This window comes from Dermacentor silvarum, chromosome 2 (assembly GCF_013339745.2).
Source record: "Dermacentor silvarum isolate Dsil-2018 chromosome 2, BIME_Dsil_1.4, whole genome shotgun sequence".
NCBI lineage: Eukaryota > Metazoa > Arthropoda > Arachnida > Ixodida > Ixodidae > Dermacentor > Dermacentor silvarum.
Window position 1 is genome coordinate 235,083,795 of NC_051155.1, and position 20,482 is coordinate 235,104,276.

Sequence of the window (20,482 nt, forward strand, 5' to 3'; positions counted from 1 at the left end):
CATGGATACACAGGATGTTCTACATCTACTGCCTGGCCGTGAGTGGTGGCACAGGCTAACACTCCCAGGGTTAATTCTAGTAGACAGACATAAATAGCCCAGAAAGTGGATGGGTGAATGGCGCCGAGGTCGCTCAACTGGTACCAGCACCGCACGTGTAAGGCGAAGACGTGGGTGCGTATCCGAGCTGCGGCCAGTTGTGTTTTCATCGGCCTTCAATTCCATCTATTTATTATTTCCTTACGTCAATTGTCAATTTCCGCTATGCTGTCCTTCACGTTATGATTTGTTGGCGTCTTCTGATTTGACTAATCTAAATCGGGTCCCTCGATATCCTTTCGTCTCGTTCATATATATATATATATATATATATATATATATATATATATATATATATATATATATATATAAATCCGGTAGGGTCCAAGAAAACGACTGTAAAATTTGTCACATAAACCGGGGACACGTACTTGTGTCCAAAGTAATACTTCGTCACCAGGGTAGAACATCACATTGCGGTGAGTCGAGTCGTAGCGATGCTTGCGAGCGTCTTGGGGGATGTCGGTTTTATTACGGGCGAGGCAGCGGCAGTGGGGGAGGCGGGAAACAAATTGTTCGGAAAAAGACAGTTCCAATGAGACAGGGGCCTAGAAGAAAAATTCATCAAGGGCGAAAGTGGTGAGCAGCCGTAGACAAGGAAGAATGGGCAAAATCTGGTGATACGTTGAGGTGCAGTGTTGTGGGCAAAAGTTACAAACGGTAGGATTGCATCCCAGTTTGTGTGGTCGGGGCTGATGTACATTGAGATCATGTCTGAGAGTGCTCGATGGAAACGCTCGGTCAAGCCATTGGTCTGTAGGTGGTAGGTGGAGGTTGTCTTATGAACAGTGCTGGTGACTCGTGTAACTTCGGAGAGAATGGAAGAGAGAAAGACCTTGCCGCGGTCGCCGAGGATAACGCGTGGTGCTCCATGGGGTAAAAAGATGCTTTGCAGGAAAAGGTCAGCAACTTCAGAAGCTGTGCCAGAATGTAGAGAAGCTGTCTCAGCATACCGAGCGAGGTGTTCAACAGCTGTCACATTCCAGCGATTACAGTTGGCGGTCAGGAGAAGCCCGTACAAGGCTACTCCGACGACCTCAAAGGGAGAGGCAGGACAAGGAAGGGGTTGAAGGAGCCCAGCGGGAGCAGATGGACGTTGTTTGCTGTGTTGACAAGGCACGCAACAGGCAATATACTTGGCCACGGCAGAGGAGAGGCCAGGCCAAAAGAACCGGCTTGGGATTCTGCCATAAGTATTGTGATATCGTCGTGAAAAGCTTGTAAAATATCGCTTTGCAGAGAACGGGGAGTGACGTGGACCAATTTGTTGCCATCGAGGTGATAAATGTAATGACAAAGGGCCCCGTTGTGTAACTTGAAGGTCAAGTTGTCGACGTATACGGGTGTTTGGGGGAGAGGGGGAACCGCTAAGGCGGTCAAGAATAGTCTGATGTTATGGGTCTGCATGCTGGTGTGCAATAATGGCGTGATGGCAGTCAGCGCTTGACCAGTCTAGTGTTACGATTTGTAAATTGGATGAAGATGGCTCGTGAGAGGGGCTTTTTTGGGGGGGGAGGCATTGATGGACGATGGGACATCGGATGCAGGCAACGGGAGGAAGCGTCGGTGCCTTGGAGCTTTTTTCCAGACTTGTATGTTATGTTGACGTCGTACTCCTGTAAGCGAATCACCCAGCACCCAAGACGACCCGATAAGTTCTTCAGCGGGAGAGCCTGAACAATGCGTGATGGTCTGTAACGACCGTGAAGCGCCGGCCGTGTCAATACGGAGTGAATTTTCGCACAGCCCAAACAACAGCAAGACATTCCTGCTCGGTAATGGTATAATTCTCCTCTATACTGTGGACAGGCAACGACTGACATAGGCAATGACTCGCTCATGAGAGGTATGTTCACGTTGCAATAGAACAGCGCCAATACCATGACCTCTAGTGTCGGTGCGGACGATGATAGGTGCAGTCGTGTCAAAATTGCACAGTACCGGCTCGGACGCGAGGGCTTGCTTTAGAGTTTGGAAACCTGCTTCGCAGTCCTCTATCCTAACTAATGGTGCAGCAGCTCGAAGAAGTTGGTGGAGCGGAGACGCAAGCGTTGCGAAGTTGCGTGTAAATCGGTGGAAGTAGAAGGCGAGGCCGATAAAACTGCGCAAGTCTTTTTGACGTTCTGGGCGGGGAAGTTGAGGACTGCGTCAATCTTCTGCGGGTCCGGCCGAATCCCTTCTTAACTTAGTGCCTCAGAACCTTGATGGTCTTGCCCGCGAAGCGTCATTTTTTTTTGTGCTCAGCTGCAGTTCAGCCTTCGCAAGACAGGTTAGAACTTCATCAAGGCGCTGGAGATGTGAGAATGTTGAAGAGAAGACAACTATATCGTCAAGATAGCACAGGCAGGTCTTTGATTCGTATGTGGCAGGCATATTGCAGAGTCCGAAAGGCATCACGTTGAATTCGTAGAGATTGTACGGGGTGGCAAATGCCGTTGTCTCTTTGTTAGACTCGTGCGTTGGTATTTGCGAGTAGCCAGATCGAAGATTAAGACTCAGCGCCCTGCAGCGAGTCCTACGCGTCATCAATTCATGGCAGGGGTTTAACAACGTTGCGTGCGATTTTGTTGAGGGCGCGGTAGTCGTCGCAATAGCGTTCTGAGCCGGCCTTTTTCTGTACAGAACCATTGGAAAGGAATAGGAACTTGAGGAAGGGCGTACTATGTTGCGTTCAAGCATGTCGAACAGATTTCTTTCAATAACCTTGCGCTTGGTAAGAGACACTATATCAACGGCGGTGAACCCTGCGTGAGCCGTCGGTCTGAAGGCGATGAGTGGCGAAAGGCGTCTTACCGAGGACGGGTGAGTGGACGTCGAAGAAGGCACCGTGTTTTTTCAACAAATCGAGTTGATCTCGAGTCTGAGTGGGTGAAAGGTCTGGGCTGGTGGAATTTGTCAGAAGAGGGCAAGAAGAGTCGAGAGGAGGCGAATTTGACTCCGTCGGTGCAACATTAAGAGGAGCGAGGACAACGGGTTCAATATCAACAGCGCATATGATAGTTGATCCACAGGGCAAGAATTGGGGATCGGAACTAGTATTATTGATTCATTAGAGGCCGACGTGGTGTACACTGATATTAGTGACCATCTGGTATTACTAGTAAATTGAATTCACTGCCTGGATAGTAAAACTAAAAAGCCAGTCTTTATTCAGTCCACTACTTCATCAAATCTTGAAGCATTTCGCCGAGCTGTTACTCGTGAAGCTTGGAACAGCGTTTACCGGGCAGAAGATAGTGACTCTGCGCATACTGCTTTCATGACCACTTTCAAAGCTCTTTACCACGAACACTTCCCTATGAAAAAAATGACACGGCCATCCAAAGCACGAAAACCTTGGCTAACACCTGAGCTTCTTGGTATGGTTAAACACAAACATGCCCTGTGTGCTCGAATTGTGAAATCTAGAGATCCAGCCCTGCTCAAGGATTTTAGGAAATATAGAAATAGTCTCACCAATCAGCTTAGGGCTGCTAAGGATGCTTATTTCGTGGGAATTTTTAGTGACCCGGCCAATCAAAAAAGTGATGTAATCTGGCGCAAATTGAATACTTTGTTAAAGCCTAATTCAACTTCAGCTATTCCAGATGTTTTGTGTCATTACGGGCACAACCGTTCCGGAAATGCTATACCAAACGCATTTAATGAAATATTCTCATTAAAACCACTGTTAAATGATGTTGATAGTCTGAACAGCTATGCTCAGTTCCTGCCTGTAAGCGCGTTTAGTAACACTTTATTTCTTGCCCCAACTAGCCCCTCAGAAGTCTTTTCTTGCTTCAGTGATTTAAGTAACAGCCGGTCCCTGGATGCCGATGGTATCCAGATTCGCCCCATAAAGTATGTGCTTGATATTATATGCCCTGTTCTTACCCATATTTATAACCTAATATTATCTACAGGCATATTTCCTAAACAAATGCAGACTTCACGTGTTGTTCCAGTCTTCAAGCACGGTGATAAGGGAGCCGGCCCAAACAACTATCGACCTATTTCGATAATTCCAGTGTTTTCGAAAGGTATTGAGAAATTAATGCATATAACATTGCTATCATTTTTAATTACCACAATTTGTTTCAAGATTTTCAACATGGATTTAGGAAGCATCGCTCTACCGAAACAGCCCTCTTGACTGAAAAAGAGTCAAGAAATAATTATTGGTGCATTCAGTCGTAATCAAATGGTATTAAGCATATAAGTCGAGTATTCCAAGGCATTTGACCTAATTGATAATACGATCCTTCTTCGCAAATGAGAAAACTATGGTGTGCGTGGAACAGCGCATGCGCTTCTAGAATCCTATCTTTCAAATAGGACACAATTCGTGGATACAAACAATGAAACATCTGCAAGGAAGCCGGTAGTTGTTGGTGTGCCACAGGGAAGCATTCTAGGGCCACTCTTATTTTTGATTTACATAAATGACATCGTACACTGCACAGACAACGCAACATTCGTTTCGTACGCTGATGACACGACAGTTTTTGTTACAGGGAATTTGGAAACAGAGATAGAAGCGATGGCTAACAGAACGCTATCTGACTTAGCTGCCTGGGCCTCCAGTGAATTATTTAAGAACAAACCCTTCAAAAACAGAGGTTATCATGCACACGCCTAAAGGAAAAACGCTGACAAAGAAGCTGAATTTATTTCAGGGCTCTCAGCAGGTGGAAATGGTGGATTCTGTTAAAACCCTTGGAGTACATTTCTCAGAGCACCTTACATGGAATATACATGTTGAAAACCTCCATTCAAAGATGTCATCTGCCATTGGTGTCCTTGCACGTACGCGATACATTCTTCCTACAAAAGTGAAGATTATGATCTACAATACATTAGTGTCCTCTCTGTTACAGTACTGCAGCATAGTGTGGTGTACTACAGGTGTAAAAAATTTGCGCAAGCTGTATTTGCTGCAGAAAAGAGCCATACGACATATTGCTGCTGTGCATTATGCTTCCTCTACAAAATTCTTTTTGCAAAGTTGGAATTTCTTCCAGTGTTCTGTTTATATAATTATAGGCTGATGTTGTGTTATAAAGCTTTTGTTAAATATGGTACCGATACCGTAGTTAATCTTGCTAAGTTAAAAGTAAACACAAGTGTTCGTCTAACCAGGCACAAAGAAATGTGGACTGTACCCACCCCTAGAACTACTTATGATGTACAATCTTTGTCCTACAAGCTACCTTCCCTGTTAAACTTATTAAACTATGAAGGTTTCGATCCTTCGTGTAATCAAAATTGTCTCATTAAACACTTCGCCCACTCCATTTGTTCGCAGGAATAGCACATCCTTTTGAATTTTTGTCCCCGTTCTTGTCGATCGCTGCTTTTTATGTTCATGCCATTTTAAGCCTATGAAAATGAGCTCTATTGTTTCGCGCTTTGTTACAAAATTTTGTGTTACGCGATGTTATGTAATACTCGTCAATTTATGTGAACTCTTCGTGCATGACTGACCGTCATCCTGCTGTTTTGCCAACTGTAATGGGTCGGGACCTCGTCAAGCTGTTCAAGCTTTTAGTCCCGTACTCCTCCTATCCAAAGGAAATAAAAGTTGATTGATTGATTGATATTCAATGAATTAACCATTGAACACCCATTAATGAAACGAAGAAGGCTGGGAGCGCTCACAATTTCTCTAGAAGAAATACGGCCATAAGGGTGAATCAACATGTCGCCGTTTACAGTATCGGCGGAACGAACGGTCATGATTTGTTCTGTATAGATGGCCAAAGCACATAATATGTGGCTGTTACAAAACGGCTATGCGCTTCATCTGTAGAATGGCATTGCTGATTGATGTCGGTCAGGAATAGGAGGCGATGGCGACAACTGATGAACGCGGAGGTGGAGGACAAGAAATCCCAACCCAAAATGAGTTTGTGAGTGCACTCACTTAGCACCGAAAATGCTATATGATGACGGATGTCATCGATAGAGTACAGTACATCGCGTGATCGGGTGAATTGTGGCATCGTTTGCTCCACGCAAAGTAGAGCCGCAGTATGGCGTGGTCACTTTTCGTAGACGGGAGCATAAATCAACACGACTTATAGAAATGGCGGCACGAATGCCAATAAGAGCTTCAACCCGAACACCTTTCACAAACACTAATAATAGATTCGACGGCGCTCTGGACGAGTATAGGTAGTCCGATAGATGCAGTTTCCCCTCCTATAACTGCAGCGTGGAGTTTTCCGAGCAGAGGTCAGGGGCCTGTGAGGCGGGCCTAAGTGGGGACACTGAGCAATGGCGTGGAGAAAGTGAGCGGCGCCGAGATGAACGGTAGGTGGCAGGCATATCGGTTCTGTGTGGGGGAGACGGTGAATGATGCGAAGAAGGTGGGCATGTCATCCGCTGGTAAGTCATAGGTAGACGGAATATATATATATATATATATATATATATATATATATATATGCGACGGAATGCGAAACCCACAGGAAGAGCCAAAGAGTGCTTATCAAAATGTTAGTTCTTATCTTGTATATAGCAGCAGAGACGATTCCCCGGGACAAAGCCGCTCGACCAAGGAAGGCTTACACCAGCTGCCTTTCTTCAGCTGCACCAGATTTTTAAAAACTGCCTGTAGCAGATAGCACAGTTCTAACTCTTGAGTTACATTACTCAATGAGGCGGCCATTACCTCTACAAGGCATCAAAATGGTTATTTGAATAAACAAAATACGTAAAATAGTTAACGTCTTAATTAATTACATTACGGTACATATTAGAATTAAAGAATTGTAGCCGGTGAGTTCGCAAGATGTATCCCCTTAGAACGAATTCTCAGACCTACACCATTTTCGAGAATTTCAAAGTGTCCAACGAAATGCATTGGCGTTCCAGTTACTTTTGTGCCTGAATGCAGAAAATAGCGTTTTGTTAAAAATGTAACTGGAACAGCAGTGCATTTCTACCGCAAGTTTGAAGGCGTATATCTCGAAACCGGCGCCATCCTCAGAATTTGTTTCAAGTCGTTATGCCTTGCAAACTCAGTAGCGACAATTCGCATAATGAAATATGCCCTAACGTAATCAATGAAACATTTATTTAGTGTAATTATGGTAATTATTTAGTTAAACATTTTGATTTATTTTAGAAGTAATGGCCACCTCATCGAGTAAATTATCTCAACGGTTAGAACTGTGCTATCTGCCACAGGCAATCTTTAAAAATTTGGTGCAGCTAAAGAAAAACCACCTTATGGAGTTGAAAGCAGCCGCGTATGAGCGGAAGTTACGTTTTTAGTAATTGTGGTAAACACTACCGTGGCCACGGAAAATCAGATAACAAAACAGGAGCCTAAGAACACGCTACTTTAGGCATAATCATACTTTTCTTGACTTAATAATGTGTCTGCAAAAGGCCTTTGCTCACGCGTGGCGCGCGGCAGGAATAGACCCCCCGCGTGTCATGACAACGGTTACATTTCTTGTGCTACACGTGTGGTGTATGAGCTTCCGCTGATTTGTGAAAAAGTTTACATCGGTCAAACAGGCCGGTGTATTAATGAGAGGCTGCGAGAACACTACAATTCTTGGAATTCCTCTGATGGAGCAAATCTGCCTCGCCATTGTCGGGAACGCGGCTGCGTCCCGCTTTTTTCCAATGTTAAAATCCTTGGTAGGGGCAAGGGCAAGACGGAGCGTGAAATTCTCGAAGCTTACCATATCAATTTGCAAGGGGATAATTGCATCAGTTCTACCTCTCTCTCACCGATGCAGAAAGAACTTAGTTTCCTATCGCACTGGCGTTAGCTACGTGGCGTTTTGCTATCACCTTTGTTCGTGTGTGGGTGTCGGCTTTTGAGCTGCGCATGCTCGCCGGGTTTTCCTGAGAGACGGGGTTCTTCAATAAAGCACAGTTGTTAGTCCAGTCGTCGTGTGTGCCACGTCTCTTCTCTGTCCTTCGTCTTTTGACTGGTTTTTACTATTCAGTATGTACCAACTGATCCAGACTGCTACTCTATTGAGGGAGACAGTTTCCCTCACACGTCAAAATTGGCCACGTCCGCCATCCAGTCCGCCCATACGTACCAAAGCCCCTGCAATGCTACAAACGCTGCAAGATGGGACACGTAAAATGTGTTTGTATGAACAATCTCGTGTGCCCACGGTGCGCTGAGTCTCATTCAGAAGAAGCCTGCTGCGCAACTCTGTTAAAGTGCCCTAACTGCCTTGGTGCCCATGAGGCCTAATCCAAGGATTGCCCGCGGATGAGGAACGAGCGAGCAGTACTCAAACGTATGATACGGGACCATTCAACACACAGAGAGGCTGCCGCTACTCTCAGGCGACGACGACATCGCCACCGAAGAGCATCACGAAAAGTAGCATCTACCGATAGAAATACACCCTCTTCCGACAAAGCGGCTACCACACCAACGCCGACTACCACAAAGACGGACACTGCGAAAACGAAGCAAGGGGCAAGACTCACACCTCCTGAAGAATTGCCTGCACTTCCACGCGCCAAACCTGCCTCAGATTCACATCAAATCCCGCCGCGCTCGATGACCTCACGAACCGCTGATGCGACGACTGAGGAACGCCATGTCATAGTGATGTTGAAGTCACTTATGGACGCCATGCGCATTCTACTGAGAAGCATGAAAACCCCGTCGGCGCAGAGCGCGCTGCAGGTGCTGGAAACCTTCAGTCCGGTGCTTGCGGCTCTACGGCAAAACCACGGTCCACGAGATGCCGTCGTTTCAAAAGGAGGTCAAGAACGCATCTTTCTTTCAGTGGAACGCCAGAGGGATAAAGTCACGCATGTCCGACTTTAGACAGTTTCTCTTTACGCACCAATTCCACATTATCGAGATTTTCGAGCCCAACTTGTCAGCTCCCATCAGACTGTCCGGCTATGTGTGCTTTATGTCCTCTACCCACAGAGAGTGCAGCAAGGTTGTTGTGTTTATATACCATGACGATCGACGAACTAAATCAATACGTTTGCTTAACAGTGAAGAAAAAAAAAGCCCACGTTCACAATTCTTGGAGCCTACTTATCTCCAACATGTTGTTTAAATTGTGAGCGCTTACGGGGAATTTTGACATCGACTCCACAGCCGTCGGTGATTACTGACCACTTTAGTGCCCACCATTACCTATGGAGAAGCTCCAAATTGAACTCTAGAGGCAGAACACTGGTGTCTTTTGTCTCTGAACGCGAACTTTGCCTGTCAAATGATGGAAGCCCTACTTATCTGCGTGGATCAGTGTGTAGTAGCTGCCTGGACCTTACCTTCGTTTCACGTTTCTTTGCGAGAAGAGTGCACTGGTTTTTGGATTTAGAAACGCGGTGTAGCGACTACATCCCAACTTATTTGAAGATTGAAGGTTTGACTAGCTCCCAGTCCTCCAGAACCGTCAATGCACCGATTGGCCTAAATACAAGATAATCATGAAAGACTGTTGTCCGGACGGCACCTCCTACAACCAAGAGGGTGCGATAAAGGATGCCGTACAAACAACCGCGCATTCGCTTTTGAAGAGTTCTGCCCGCACACAATTTGACATCGAACTCGAGAAACTTCGAGAAACTTCGAGCAATTCGCCGTCGTGCGGAACGAAGATATAGACACACGAAATCCAATCATGATTTGAGATTGGCTAGACGAACACAAAAGAAAATACAGCGTCACGTGAACATGCTGGCTTTGTGAAATGGGTATCCTTTTGCGAGTCCCTGGATCCGCAAAAACCTTTGTCGCTTAAATGGTTTTCACACAACCTTTGTTCAGCGTCACCCGTTTAGATCTTTGGCACTCCATCTACAATGTAGAGAAATTGACGTCGCAGAATCTTTCTGCAGAAAGATTGCTGGCGAGGCAAATTCTGATGGAACGGGAACACTCGACCACCTACTGTTTTCACGCGATCCCCGCATGGAGTGCCTGTTTTCTATGGAAGAACTAGAAGCTGCGCTGGCTTTCTGCAGGCGTTCTTGAGCGCCAGGACCTGACGGCATTACATACCGTGCCCTGTGTAACCTAGGAGACCAAGCTCGGAAGGCACTCTTGCTCCTATACAACGACTACTGGCTGACGTGTACTGTTCCGCAGGAATTGAAGTCAAGTCGCCTCATTCCACTTCTCAAAAACTGGCAAGTCGCCTTTGGACGTTTCCTCATACCGTCCGATCTCACTTGCCAGCTTTGCCGGGAAAACAATGGAAAGAATGATTTTAACACGTATGGAATGGTACTTAAAGTTCTATGAAATCTACCCTGACGCTATCGCCGGATTCAGGCGCGGCCGTTCGTCAACAGACAACGTTGTTGACTTTATAACACTTGTGCAACACCAGAAGGCCTGTAAACGACTATCTGCTATGTTTCTAGACGTTAAAGGGACTTACGATAATGTCACGAATGAAGCCATCCTTAGCGCGTTAGAAGCCGTAGGACTTGGTGGTAAGATATACATGTGGCTGTGCAGCTACTTACAGAGGAGATCATTCTACGTGCACACAGAAAATGGCCCGACATCCGAGCATTACGGTAGCCAAGGATTACCTCAAGGCGGAGTGCTTAGCCCGACGCTCTTCAATATAACCCTCATTGGATTAGTTGACAATCTGCCAAGCACCGTACTACTTTCCATATATGCGGACGATATCTGTATTTGGGCATCAGGTGCAACACGACTGCAGCTTCGCGCTCGGCTTCAGAAGGCAGCCATAATGACACCTTGCTAACTTTGTCAACAAGGACTTGAAATTTCACGTGGAAAGTACGCAATGGTGGCATTCACCAGGAAGCCAATGTCTACTTATGGACCACTTATACCATACAGCCGAAGTAGTCACAGGTTCTTGGGAGTCTTAATTGACAGAGACCTGTCTTGGACTTTGCACGTGAATTACGTGAAAAAGCAGCTGACCGCTATCTGTCACCTGTTCAGGTTCCTTGTAGGAAAAAGTAGGGGAGTATCTATACACGCTATGTTACAGCTGTACACGGTGCTGTTCGTTGTATTCTTGCGGTACAGCCTGCTTGCAATATCCAACACGTGCAAGACTAACCTGCGTACGATTCAGAGCACTCAAGCCCAAGCCGTTAAAATATTTCTTGGCTTACCACGCAGTGCGTCAACGGCTGAAACCATTGCCATTGCGCAGCATTACCCAATCACGACGCACATTACCGTTTAAACAATGCGTACGCATCTCAGATACTATGCTAGGACCACTTCCCACCGCCTGACGAGCCTCACTGCAGAAGGGCCCTGCACGACATTAGTAAAACATAAATACCCCAGAAAGTGAATGTGAAAACGGCGCCGCGGTAGCTCAATTGGTAAGAGCATTGCACGCGTAATGCGAAGACACGGGATCGTTCCCCACCTGTGGCAAGTTGGTTTTTCATCCACTTTCATTTCCATTACTCTATCAATTCTTTAATTCACTTCGTAAGTACAAGTAATTGCCCCAATGTTGTCCTTGGTGTCCTTGTCAAATTCTCTTTTAAATTATTAAAACTCGGGCCCCTCGGTTCCATTTCTTCTCGTTCAATATATATATATATATATATATATATATATATATATATATATATATATTACACTTCCACTATAAATTGTCTTAAAAAACACCCTGTATGCTCTTTCGCAGCTGTAGAAGCGCGCTCTTTGATAATTATTGTTCACGGTATACTGAATATGACCTTCGCAGTATGAAAAACGAAATGCGTGCCTGCGCTCAAAGACACCGCTGCAAATCAGGCCGGGTATTTCCTGCGTGTCGCAGTCCTGTTACGTAGTCTCAGTTCAAGGCATCCTTTGTATGAACCAGTTAACCTAAGCTTCTCCCCGCCCAGCGAACTTTACTGTGGGCTCGCAGTGTAAGTAACAAGAGCAGAGCCCCTGTACTGAAGACGCAGCGCACCCCGATACAAGTAGCTAATCTTGCCCGAGGCACGGGCGAACGTTCAGGTTCGTGCGGCCAAACATCGACCCGGCCTGCTGAAGAATTTTACAGTTCACTAGGTTCAAGGTCGGGACCAAAGGGGCGCTAGCACTAAGGACTCTATTTGACATGAGAGAGACAGGGCCCGCGTTTAAAAATAACACTGTCTCGAGGAAGCGAAGGCATGGAATAACGAAGCAGATGCAGTGATTGGCGTCGTAGCCCCCCCCCCCCCCCCCCCCCCCCAGAAAAAAAAGATATCTGAATATATGAAACAATTTTGTAACGTTTATTTCGATACAGATACATGCAATAGATGCAAAACGTACAGATACATGCAATGCATACAGATACATGCAAAACGTGTTGGAAGCTTATAGTTAGTCCTCTACTTGAAAATTATACATGTACTTTATTATCTTCACTCAACGTTGCTTCTGTTGTATGCATACATAAATGCCATTATTCATCCTAAGAGACAAACTTGCTTTCGAATTTAGCGATGAAGTAGTCGTGAGCTCACATTTCGGCTACTTTCTTTTCATCGTGGACACCCGCCGCGGTCGATCAGTAACTACGGCGTTCTGCTGCTGTGCATGAGGTTGAGGACTCGATCCCCAGCCATGGGGCCGCATTCCGATGGAGGCGAAATGTAAAAACGCTCGTGTACTTTGATTTGAGTGCACGTTAGAGAACCCTCAAGTTATTGAAATTATTTCGGAGGCCCCCGCTGCGGCGTCCCTCACAAACTATTTCGCCGTTTCGGGACGTTAAAGCCCATAAGTTGATTTGATCTTTATCATCGAGACACAGTATGATCATCCAGATACTATTTCGGCCATAGAATGGTCTCAATTCTAAAAACGACGATCTTAACATTGACCAAGTTCGACGCTTCAAACCACCTTCCCTTCTGACTTCAGCTGGTATACATTTAGTCATACTCAGCTCCCTGTGCGTCTTTAACGACGGCAACCGAGACGCAATGTTGCCAACAGTCAGCTTCTATGGACCTGCTTTATAATCAATCTCATTGTTCCTGCTCTTGCGTGATTGTATTGCAAGTATAATTTAATCCTATCCACCTTCTCGATGCAGAGCAGTAAGTCAGCGATCATATGCACGCCAGCAAAAGTCTCTGCTTTCCGATTAAGAGTGTCTATCTCTCATCTTCTATCCAGCTAGTTGCTGAAATAAGACTGCTAACTAGTAAAAGAGATGAGGTTGACTTCACGTACGTGAGTTTGGAGTAACTTCTAACAGAGTCCGTATAAGGCCTGTCTCTCACAAAACAGCACTGTGAATTCGGTGACGTTAAAAGCGCCACTATAGTAAATAACTAGCAGGGATGTCCACAGGAAGGGCACTGGTACCATTCAGACATCAAAGATAAGCGCCACAAGCTTACCCATAAGCGCTGCCACTGGCTCACCTCCCATTTCACGGCACCACTGAATGACAGATGCACATCCACCGCGCACAGAACGCATACCCACTAGCCGGCGCAATCCAGTTAGGACGGCTGTGCTCTACGGCTCGCGTGATACCAGCACGACCTTGAGAAGAAAAAAAAAAACTGGGACAGCCGCTACTATATTTATTCGTGCGGTGCGCGGGGCGGCGAGGGAGCCCAACAATCCGCCCCCGCTTGGAGCGGTCACGTGGCTCATTGCGTCATGGGGCCTGCGTTCTCTCTCGCCGAAACGTCCGTTCAAGTTGACTGACTTTACGGGTTAGAGAAGACAATGTACTTCACCGTTTTTCTTTTCTTTCTTTAGGAAATAAAGAAAGAATGCAGAGTACAGTTAAACAATGTGTTCGTTCACGGCTCCCTGCGCGCGCGTTCGTTTCGCACTCTTCCTATTCAGCGCAGCGGTAACGTGTTACTGAACTTCGTGGAAACTCGAACGCAGAAAGGAACGTGTCAGTAAACGTTCTCATGTTAGGTGTTAGCACGTGCCGATCGGGGCGTTGAGAGCCAAAAAAGAAATGCCGTTCACTTTCTTTGTGACAAGTAAGTCCTATATAAGCCTTGAAATGTTTCGGGGTTGTTATGTTTCTTCAAGGATTAAATAAGGCTGCTGCATGTATTACTTCGACCTCTCTCAGGCAGCTCGAATTATACCTGCAGGTTTTCACAAAGTGTCAGAATACCTCCAGGGACCTTACGGACACACCATGAGCCACAACATGCACTTATCCAAAGGACGAGTGCCGCCTATGCGTCCCGCGCTATTTGCGAATGCACATTTATCTTTTCTGCGAGATACTCTATGTGGTAGTTTAATTATGCATGTTTTGTATAGCAGGCGTCTGTCGCATGCAGGTCGTTTGTCCTGCGTGAATCATTTCATTTATCGCCGTATTCCGCAGAAGTAGTACACCAGGTGTGCCACCAGGAAAAGTTCTCCAGTTTTCGTCAAAGAGCCTCGCTCTTTGACGAAAACTGACAAGCAAACTAGGTTAGGCCAACGAACAACGAACTTAATTAGGCGAACTAGGTAAACTTTGACTAGGCGAACGAACAACAAGAATTAGGAAGCTTTCAGGGAGAAGTTAAATGGCAAAAGTGCACGTGCTTCGCATGCTTAAAGTTAGTTGTCTCCAAGACCTTGTAACTTGAAACCATGGCCAGGTGGTGCGCACAGAACTCATTATTTGAGGTCCCCACACGCGCTATTTCTCTTTACGTAACTTCCTGGATAAAAAACAAACAAACTTGGCTTTCGCTTGTGAGAGGCTACATCGAAATCTTATCAAGGCACTTTATTTCTCTTAAAGCCAACCATGAGAGAACTCTCGATCGACAGCCTGATGTTAAGTCATGAAGGGATCTACATACTTTTACTTCAAGGGAGCTGTCTTGTTATAGTTACCGCAAAATAAATTATAGCGAAAAATTGCACAGAGAGCCAGGGGTCCGGAGAAGTCTAGTATGAGACTACTACTACGAGCAAGGCGTAGATACGACGCTCCTAAAAAACTATGTTCAGACTTTACCAGAACACCACGTGCGGCCTTGTGTGAGCTGTGCAGGGAATCCTGAGGATGTGCACAAATTTGGCTAAGGTGGAAAGTTGGTTTTAGAAAAAAAATGTTTTCTTCGAGATATGTTATTGCAAACTTGTGGATATATGTAATGTTACATGCTTATTTTGAATATGCAGTCCATTTTTTTAAAATCTACTCTGGTTCTAATTTTATCCGAGCTTCCCTGAAATAACCTTTTTCAATGATTTGCAAAGTATCAATTCCTCCATTTTTGCTAAATAGGGTATCAATGGCTTCTTTATATTCCAAGGAATGCCATAAGATCAACTTTATTTCTTTGCCTTACCTAAAAGAAGAGTAGCGAGACTTCGAAGTTCACTCACCAGAAAAGCTCAATCAAGTTTCAGCTTCAAAACCTGCCAACTCATGTTCTAGGTAAGGCAGAGCAACAAGGTTGGTCTTACGGCATTCCTTAAATCATAAAGAAGTCATTAATACCCTATTTAGCAAAATCTTAAGAACAATATTTTGCAAATACTTGCATAAATTAATTAAAAGAAGCTTGCATTAAAATTAATACCAAAGAACATAAGCAAATAAATAAGCACATAACATTACTTATATGACCAACTTTTCAGCACCATACCCCGAAGAATAAAGATTGTGAAAATTTGCGGACTAAGACAAACATCTAACGGCCGTGCTGCTTTGGTATACGGAAGCGAATGGAATAACGAACCTCAAAGAACAAGAGTAGCCTTCTGTTAGCTGTCCTACACAGGAGGAAAATAATTAAGGGAAGTGATTGCACAAATTAAACGTTTAGTGCTCAATAGGTAACACAATAAACGCCTGAAAGCAAAATAAAAAATGTTTTGAAAAGGTTTGTTGTCGCAGTGCCTTAGAGTTTTAATTTTCTTGCCTTTAAATGCTTTTCAAGGTTCTTATTTTGTTCAAGCGCGTTGAAACAGAGCCCTTTAATTACTTACCCTTTTTTCAAGAACTTTTAATTTGTTCCATGAGCCACGTGGGCTATCGGTTAAAACACTATGTAGCCACAAGATCATCTGTTTTATTCTGCACGTGCACAAATATTCTTCTTCCTCGAAATCCTGTCTCTATACTGGCTCGAAATACGAGACGCAGCTGAAACGGCATATTTAACATGCAGCAATACTATAACATGTATTGCAAAAATTAATTGCATTCCTCGGCTCAACAATTTGGAATATGTTACTCCTCGGGGTTAAAGCACCACAAAGCTTCAAGCAAAGTCGCAAATTCATTGTCCGAAAAACAATAATCTCTAATTGACTTAACACGTTTGGTTCAGTACTGTCGTATTTTTAGCTAAACCGCAAATTGTTCAATCGTGCCAATATGTTTTCTCTTATTTCAACAGCTGACTTATGGATTCAATTTTTCCTGGACGGGAAGATAGCCTTCCTCGGCCTTCAATCCAGATATTTCTGTATTCAGTTTCTGTGTGTTTGAACTTCAATGAAATCTTCTCTTTAGGTGCTTGAAAATAAAGTGTCTTGATGACTGACTGGCTGAATGACTTAATGATTGATTGATTGATTAATCTATTGACAAGCAAGCAATTGAAAATGAGTGAGTTAGGGAGCGATGCAAGGTAGGAGAAACGGGGGGAAAGGGCGGAAAAGAAGGAATGAGAGTGAGTGAGTGAGTGAGTGAGTGAGTGAGTGAGTGAGTGAGTGAGTGAGTGAGTGAAGGTAAGAGTCACATGGTCATCGCCAAAGAAGCACCACTCACCTGGTAATCGGAATCACTGCGGCTGCTCTGCTGACTAGGGCTGCTGTCGACAGACGTCGACTCAGAACCGATGCGAACTGTAATAAATGCGCACCATATATTGTGATCACTCATTATTTACATAATCACTTTTGCTTCCACCTTTTAACAGATACCAGCAAGGAAACACGCGATGTAAGTGAGGGTTATTAAAATGTATCAGACGTCTTCCTAAGAGATAGTCATAACGCCATAATTTAGCTAACTTGTGCATTTCACAAGAAAAACACCTAGCCTTTTATTTTTTGCCACAACAATATTTATAGCCACCGTTGTTGTCCAACTGCATCACCACTGTAGCTGCAATTTCTTAACCTTGTGTTAAGAAATACGATTTTTAAAGAAGGAAGTTAACAGATGCGAAATAAACTTTCTTGTGGCTGACGCAGTCTAGCCTATGTTGGATTCGCACAAATAAACCAGATTTAACTGACTCTACTGAACTTTATTTGACATAAAAAAAGAAACAGAGAAGAAAAAACGTCGGCGCCTAATTGAATTTATGAACCAACCTTCACGCAAAGTGGCGTAACTTTATCAAATATAGTTTTTTAACGTGAAAGCGTATGGGCAAATCGTGGCAGCCCTTTCGTTGTATAAAAGGCACAGCAGTCACCAAGTTATTATTGCTCATATCAGAATAAAAATAGAATTTATTTCTTAGTGCAACAAACGGTATTGAACTTTTCCGAAATCCGCGCGTAAAAAAAATATCCTGAGAGCAAAGATAAACTGACTTGAGATGCAGCTTGGCGGATTTATGGAGAAAAAACTTTATCGATAAAAGAAAGGTACAAAATATACACATTTTAGCCATCTAACCTTAATGCAAAAAAAGAAAAAAAAGAAAAAGAAAAGGTTAGGGATGGTCAATGAATATCCGCCATACAGCTATGGTGAGAAAACAATGTAGGTCATATCAACGTAAAACATGCACACCGAGCTTGTCTAAGTAAATATTTTGCATAACAGCAACAGCAAGCTGTTTGGCATGAATACTTTATGAATACAGCGTACTGAATGCTCACCTATTGATCGTTGTCCCGAACAGGTAAGAATCACGATGTTCTGGAGGAGTTAACAAAGAAAAAAAAAATATGACAGGAAGTTAGTTGCTGTGTTATTCAATAAAAATTAAAGCACCAAATTCTACCCATCTCACCTGCATGCCAGACCTGTTGCTAGGCTAGCCTCTCCAAATAGTATTACACTTTTTTTCTCACATAATAAGTCACTTTAGCCGTTTAGTGCACAAAAGAGACAGGTACCGTGTGACAGACGTAGACACTGTCACACTGTCCTGTCTTTATTGTGCGCTAAAAGGCTAGAATGGAATGACAGCATGCCCAAACGTACGTTCTTTCGTCTTAAATAAGTAAAACACACCTGATCCTAAAGTCATGTCCCATGGATAGGTTAAACACACTCAACCATAAAGTCAAATCGCATAATTACGCTCAAGTTATCTCTCAAAAAGCAAAATTTAATATGAACGCGCACCGTGCCTATACACTGAATGGGTTACGGTGGCGCTGCCACAGGTTGGGAACGAAAATCTGTGCAGGCCATGTAACGCTAGGGTGAGCTGTGGGAGAGGGGCGGAAGCGCTTGTATAGCTAAGCCTCGTTGTGCGTTGCACCTCAACTCAATAGTCTAGTTCAAACCCAACTTAGTCGGCCCGTTTGGGAGCTAGACAGAAGCAAAAAAAAAAAAAAAAAAAATATCGAAAGCAGACGTTTTTCTTTGTTTCTTTTTTTTTTTTTTTTTTTTTTGCTCTGGATTTATGGAGTCACAGGCTCCGAAATTCAAGGATTATATTCCGGTCACCTGTGGCATTTGTCGAGATTGCCAGAATTCGCGATTGCGAGCGTACTTTTCACCCCATTTTTGTTTTCTCGCCCACAAGCTTTGGTTCTGTTTTTATTTTGTTTTTCTTGTCCTTTTTGTATTTTTTTGCGAAAAGAACAAAAACCTTAGTTGCAGCATTGCGAGAGGGTCCACAGCTGCTGATCTTGAAAGCTGAAATGAAAGTAGGAGTAACGGAAGTCTTCGACTATCACGTCGCGAGTAGCAGGGTTTCGGCCGTTTTTATTCTGAATGTGGACATGAAGAAAATAAACAGTACTGAAAATAGAGCGCATCCGCATACGTCAGATCAAATGGACACGCTAGTGAAGAACTTCAAAGAGTATTTTAAGTAATTATAGTACTTTCCTCTTTCATGTCCCTCATCATTTTTTTTATTTGCCTTATCAATCATTCATCTTCATAACGCACTTAATCTTATGGAATTTGGCAATTGTTCAGACGAAAGCGGTGAAAGCATGAACGTTTTTCTCCTTTTCTTCTTATGGACTTTTTGCGCAATACAACGATTTCGCACAAAGTACTAAGCTTTCATTGCGAGGCAATTACCAACACGTGTACTCGAGCTGAATGAAATCAGCTTTATTGTTTTCGTGAAAGCACACCTGCCTGCGTCTGGCCACGCGGACACAAGAGATGCATTCATGTTTTCATTCGCCTCGAGGGTTTCATGCCAACTCCGAAAGAACCCGGATGAGAGAGAGAGAGAGGCAGGGATGCTGGCTTTCAACAGAACGGGGAGATGACTACTTATACGAACTTGGTCTCTCATGACTCTACAAACAAAAGGTACAAGAAAACACTGTAGATGCACAGTGAGCACGCGCGTATAGAAGGATCTGGAGACCTCTTTTTGCGCTTCTCAGCTTCTAAGATTCTTTGAAGCTCTCTGATTAGTGCTCGCTCACAGTGTGTCGGTTCTCAGCACATGACTCAGCCTCCGACAGAATATGCTTTGCGAAATATCTCAGTGCGCAATACGTCGTACCCAGCAGTGCTAATCCTGACTGGAAAGCGTCAGCGTTCCTTGCGGAGATCGCCTATGTAGGATAGACCTGCGCTCGACGGCGTCTTGACGACACCTGCTAAGCCACTTTCCTCGCTAGCTGCTCGTTAAGCTTCGCCAATGTGCCACAGGCTGCCTTTTCTATTTCTGTGTGGAAGACGACGAAAACGATCACTCACTGAGAAACGACACACCACGCTTAGAAGGCAACCTTTCGAGGCATTCCTTGTCTTACCGGCGGCTCTCTGGAGCGATGAGATTCGCCGCGTTATACGTTTAGTCACCCAAGCGTGACGTAAGCGCAAGCTGCACCTCAGTCGCTGTCCTTGCATTAGGGTTGCTTTATTTTAGACTTGGTTGTTGGTCTATTCATGTTTACTATTATATTTTCTTGCTTGCAGAGGCTTGCTTGACGAGCAGTGGCGTGCACACGTGTAAGTCGCTATCGTAATTTGCAGTAATGGAGAAGTAGTGTAGTTACGCGCTTTGATTGAGTTGACTTGCCGAGTAACCGCATCTTGGTCTGAATGCGTTAGTCCAATATATATCATGTCTATACAGGGTGTCCCAAGTCCCAACTACCACGCACCAAGATTTAGAGATATGCAAATGCCACGTAGCAGGACAGAACTAAGGTAATGTTGTTTGCCGTCGCTTGGAGATACTCGGATTATTTTGAACAGCTTAGCTGATTAAGCTCTTGGTTAGGCCGCGCAGTGCGAACAAAAAAAACCGCGCCTGGCGATGACGTCACCGCGCATTGCCTAGCAACGCCTCGGCATTGTTA

The 20,482-nt window shown here is 44.4% G+C and overlaps 1 protein-coding gene across 2 annotated transcripts in view; it reads right to left on the bottom strand.

The window, feature by feature from the left end:
* The window catches only part of LOC119442876 (uncharacterized), a 209,041-nt gene that overhangs the window by 77,062 nt on the left and 111,497 nt on the right, over positions 1-20,482 (bottom strand). For both annotated transcript variants that reach the window (XM_049662429.1, XM_037707921.2), the window contains exons 3-4: positions 17,852-17,891; positions 16,785-16,861 (exon numbers count right to left, since the gene is read on the bottom strand). In XM_049662429.1, the coding sequence (XP_049518386.1) occupies positions 16,785-16,861; positions 17,852-17,891 (117 nt within the window). The remainder of the gene's footprint in view (positions 1-16,784; positions 16,862-17,851; positions 17,892-20,482) is intronic.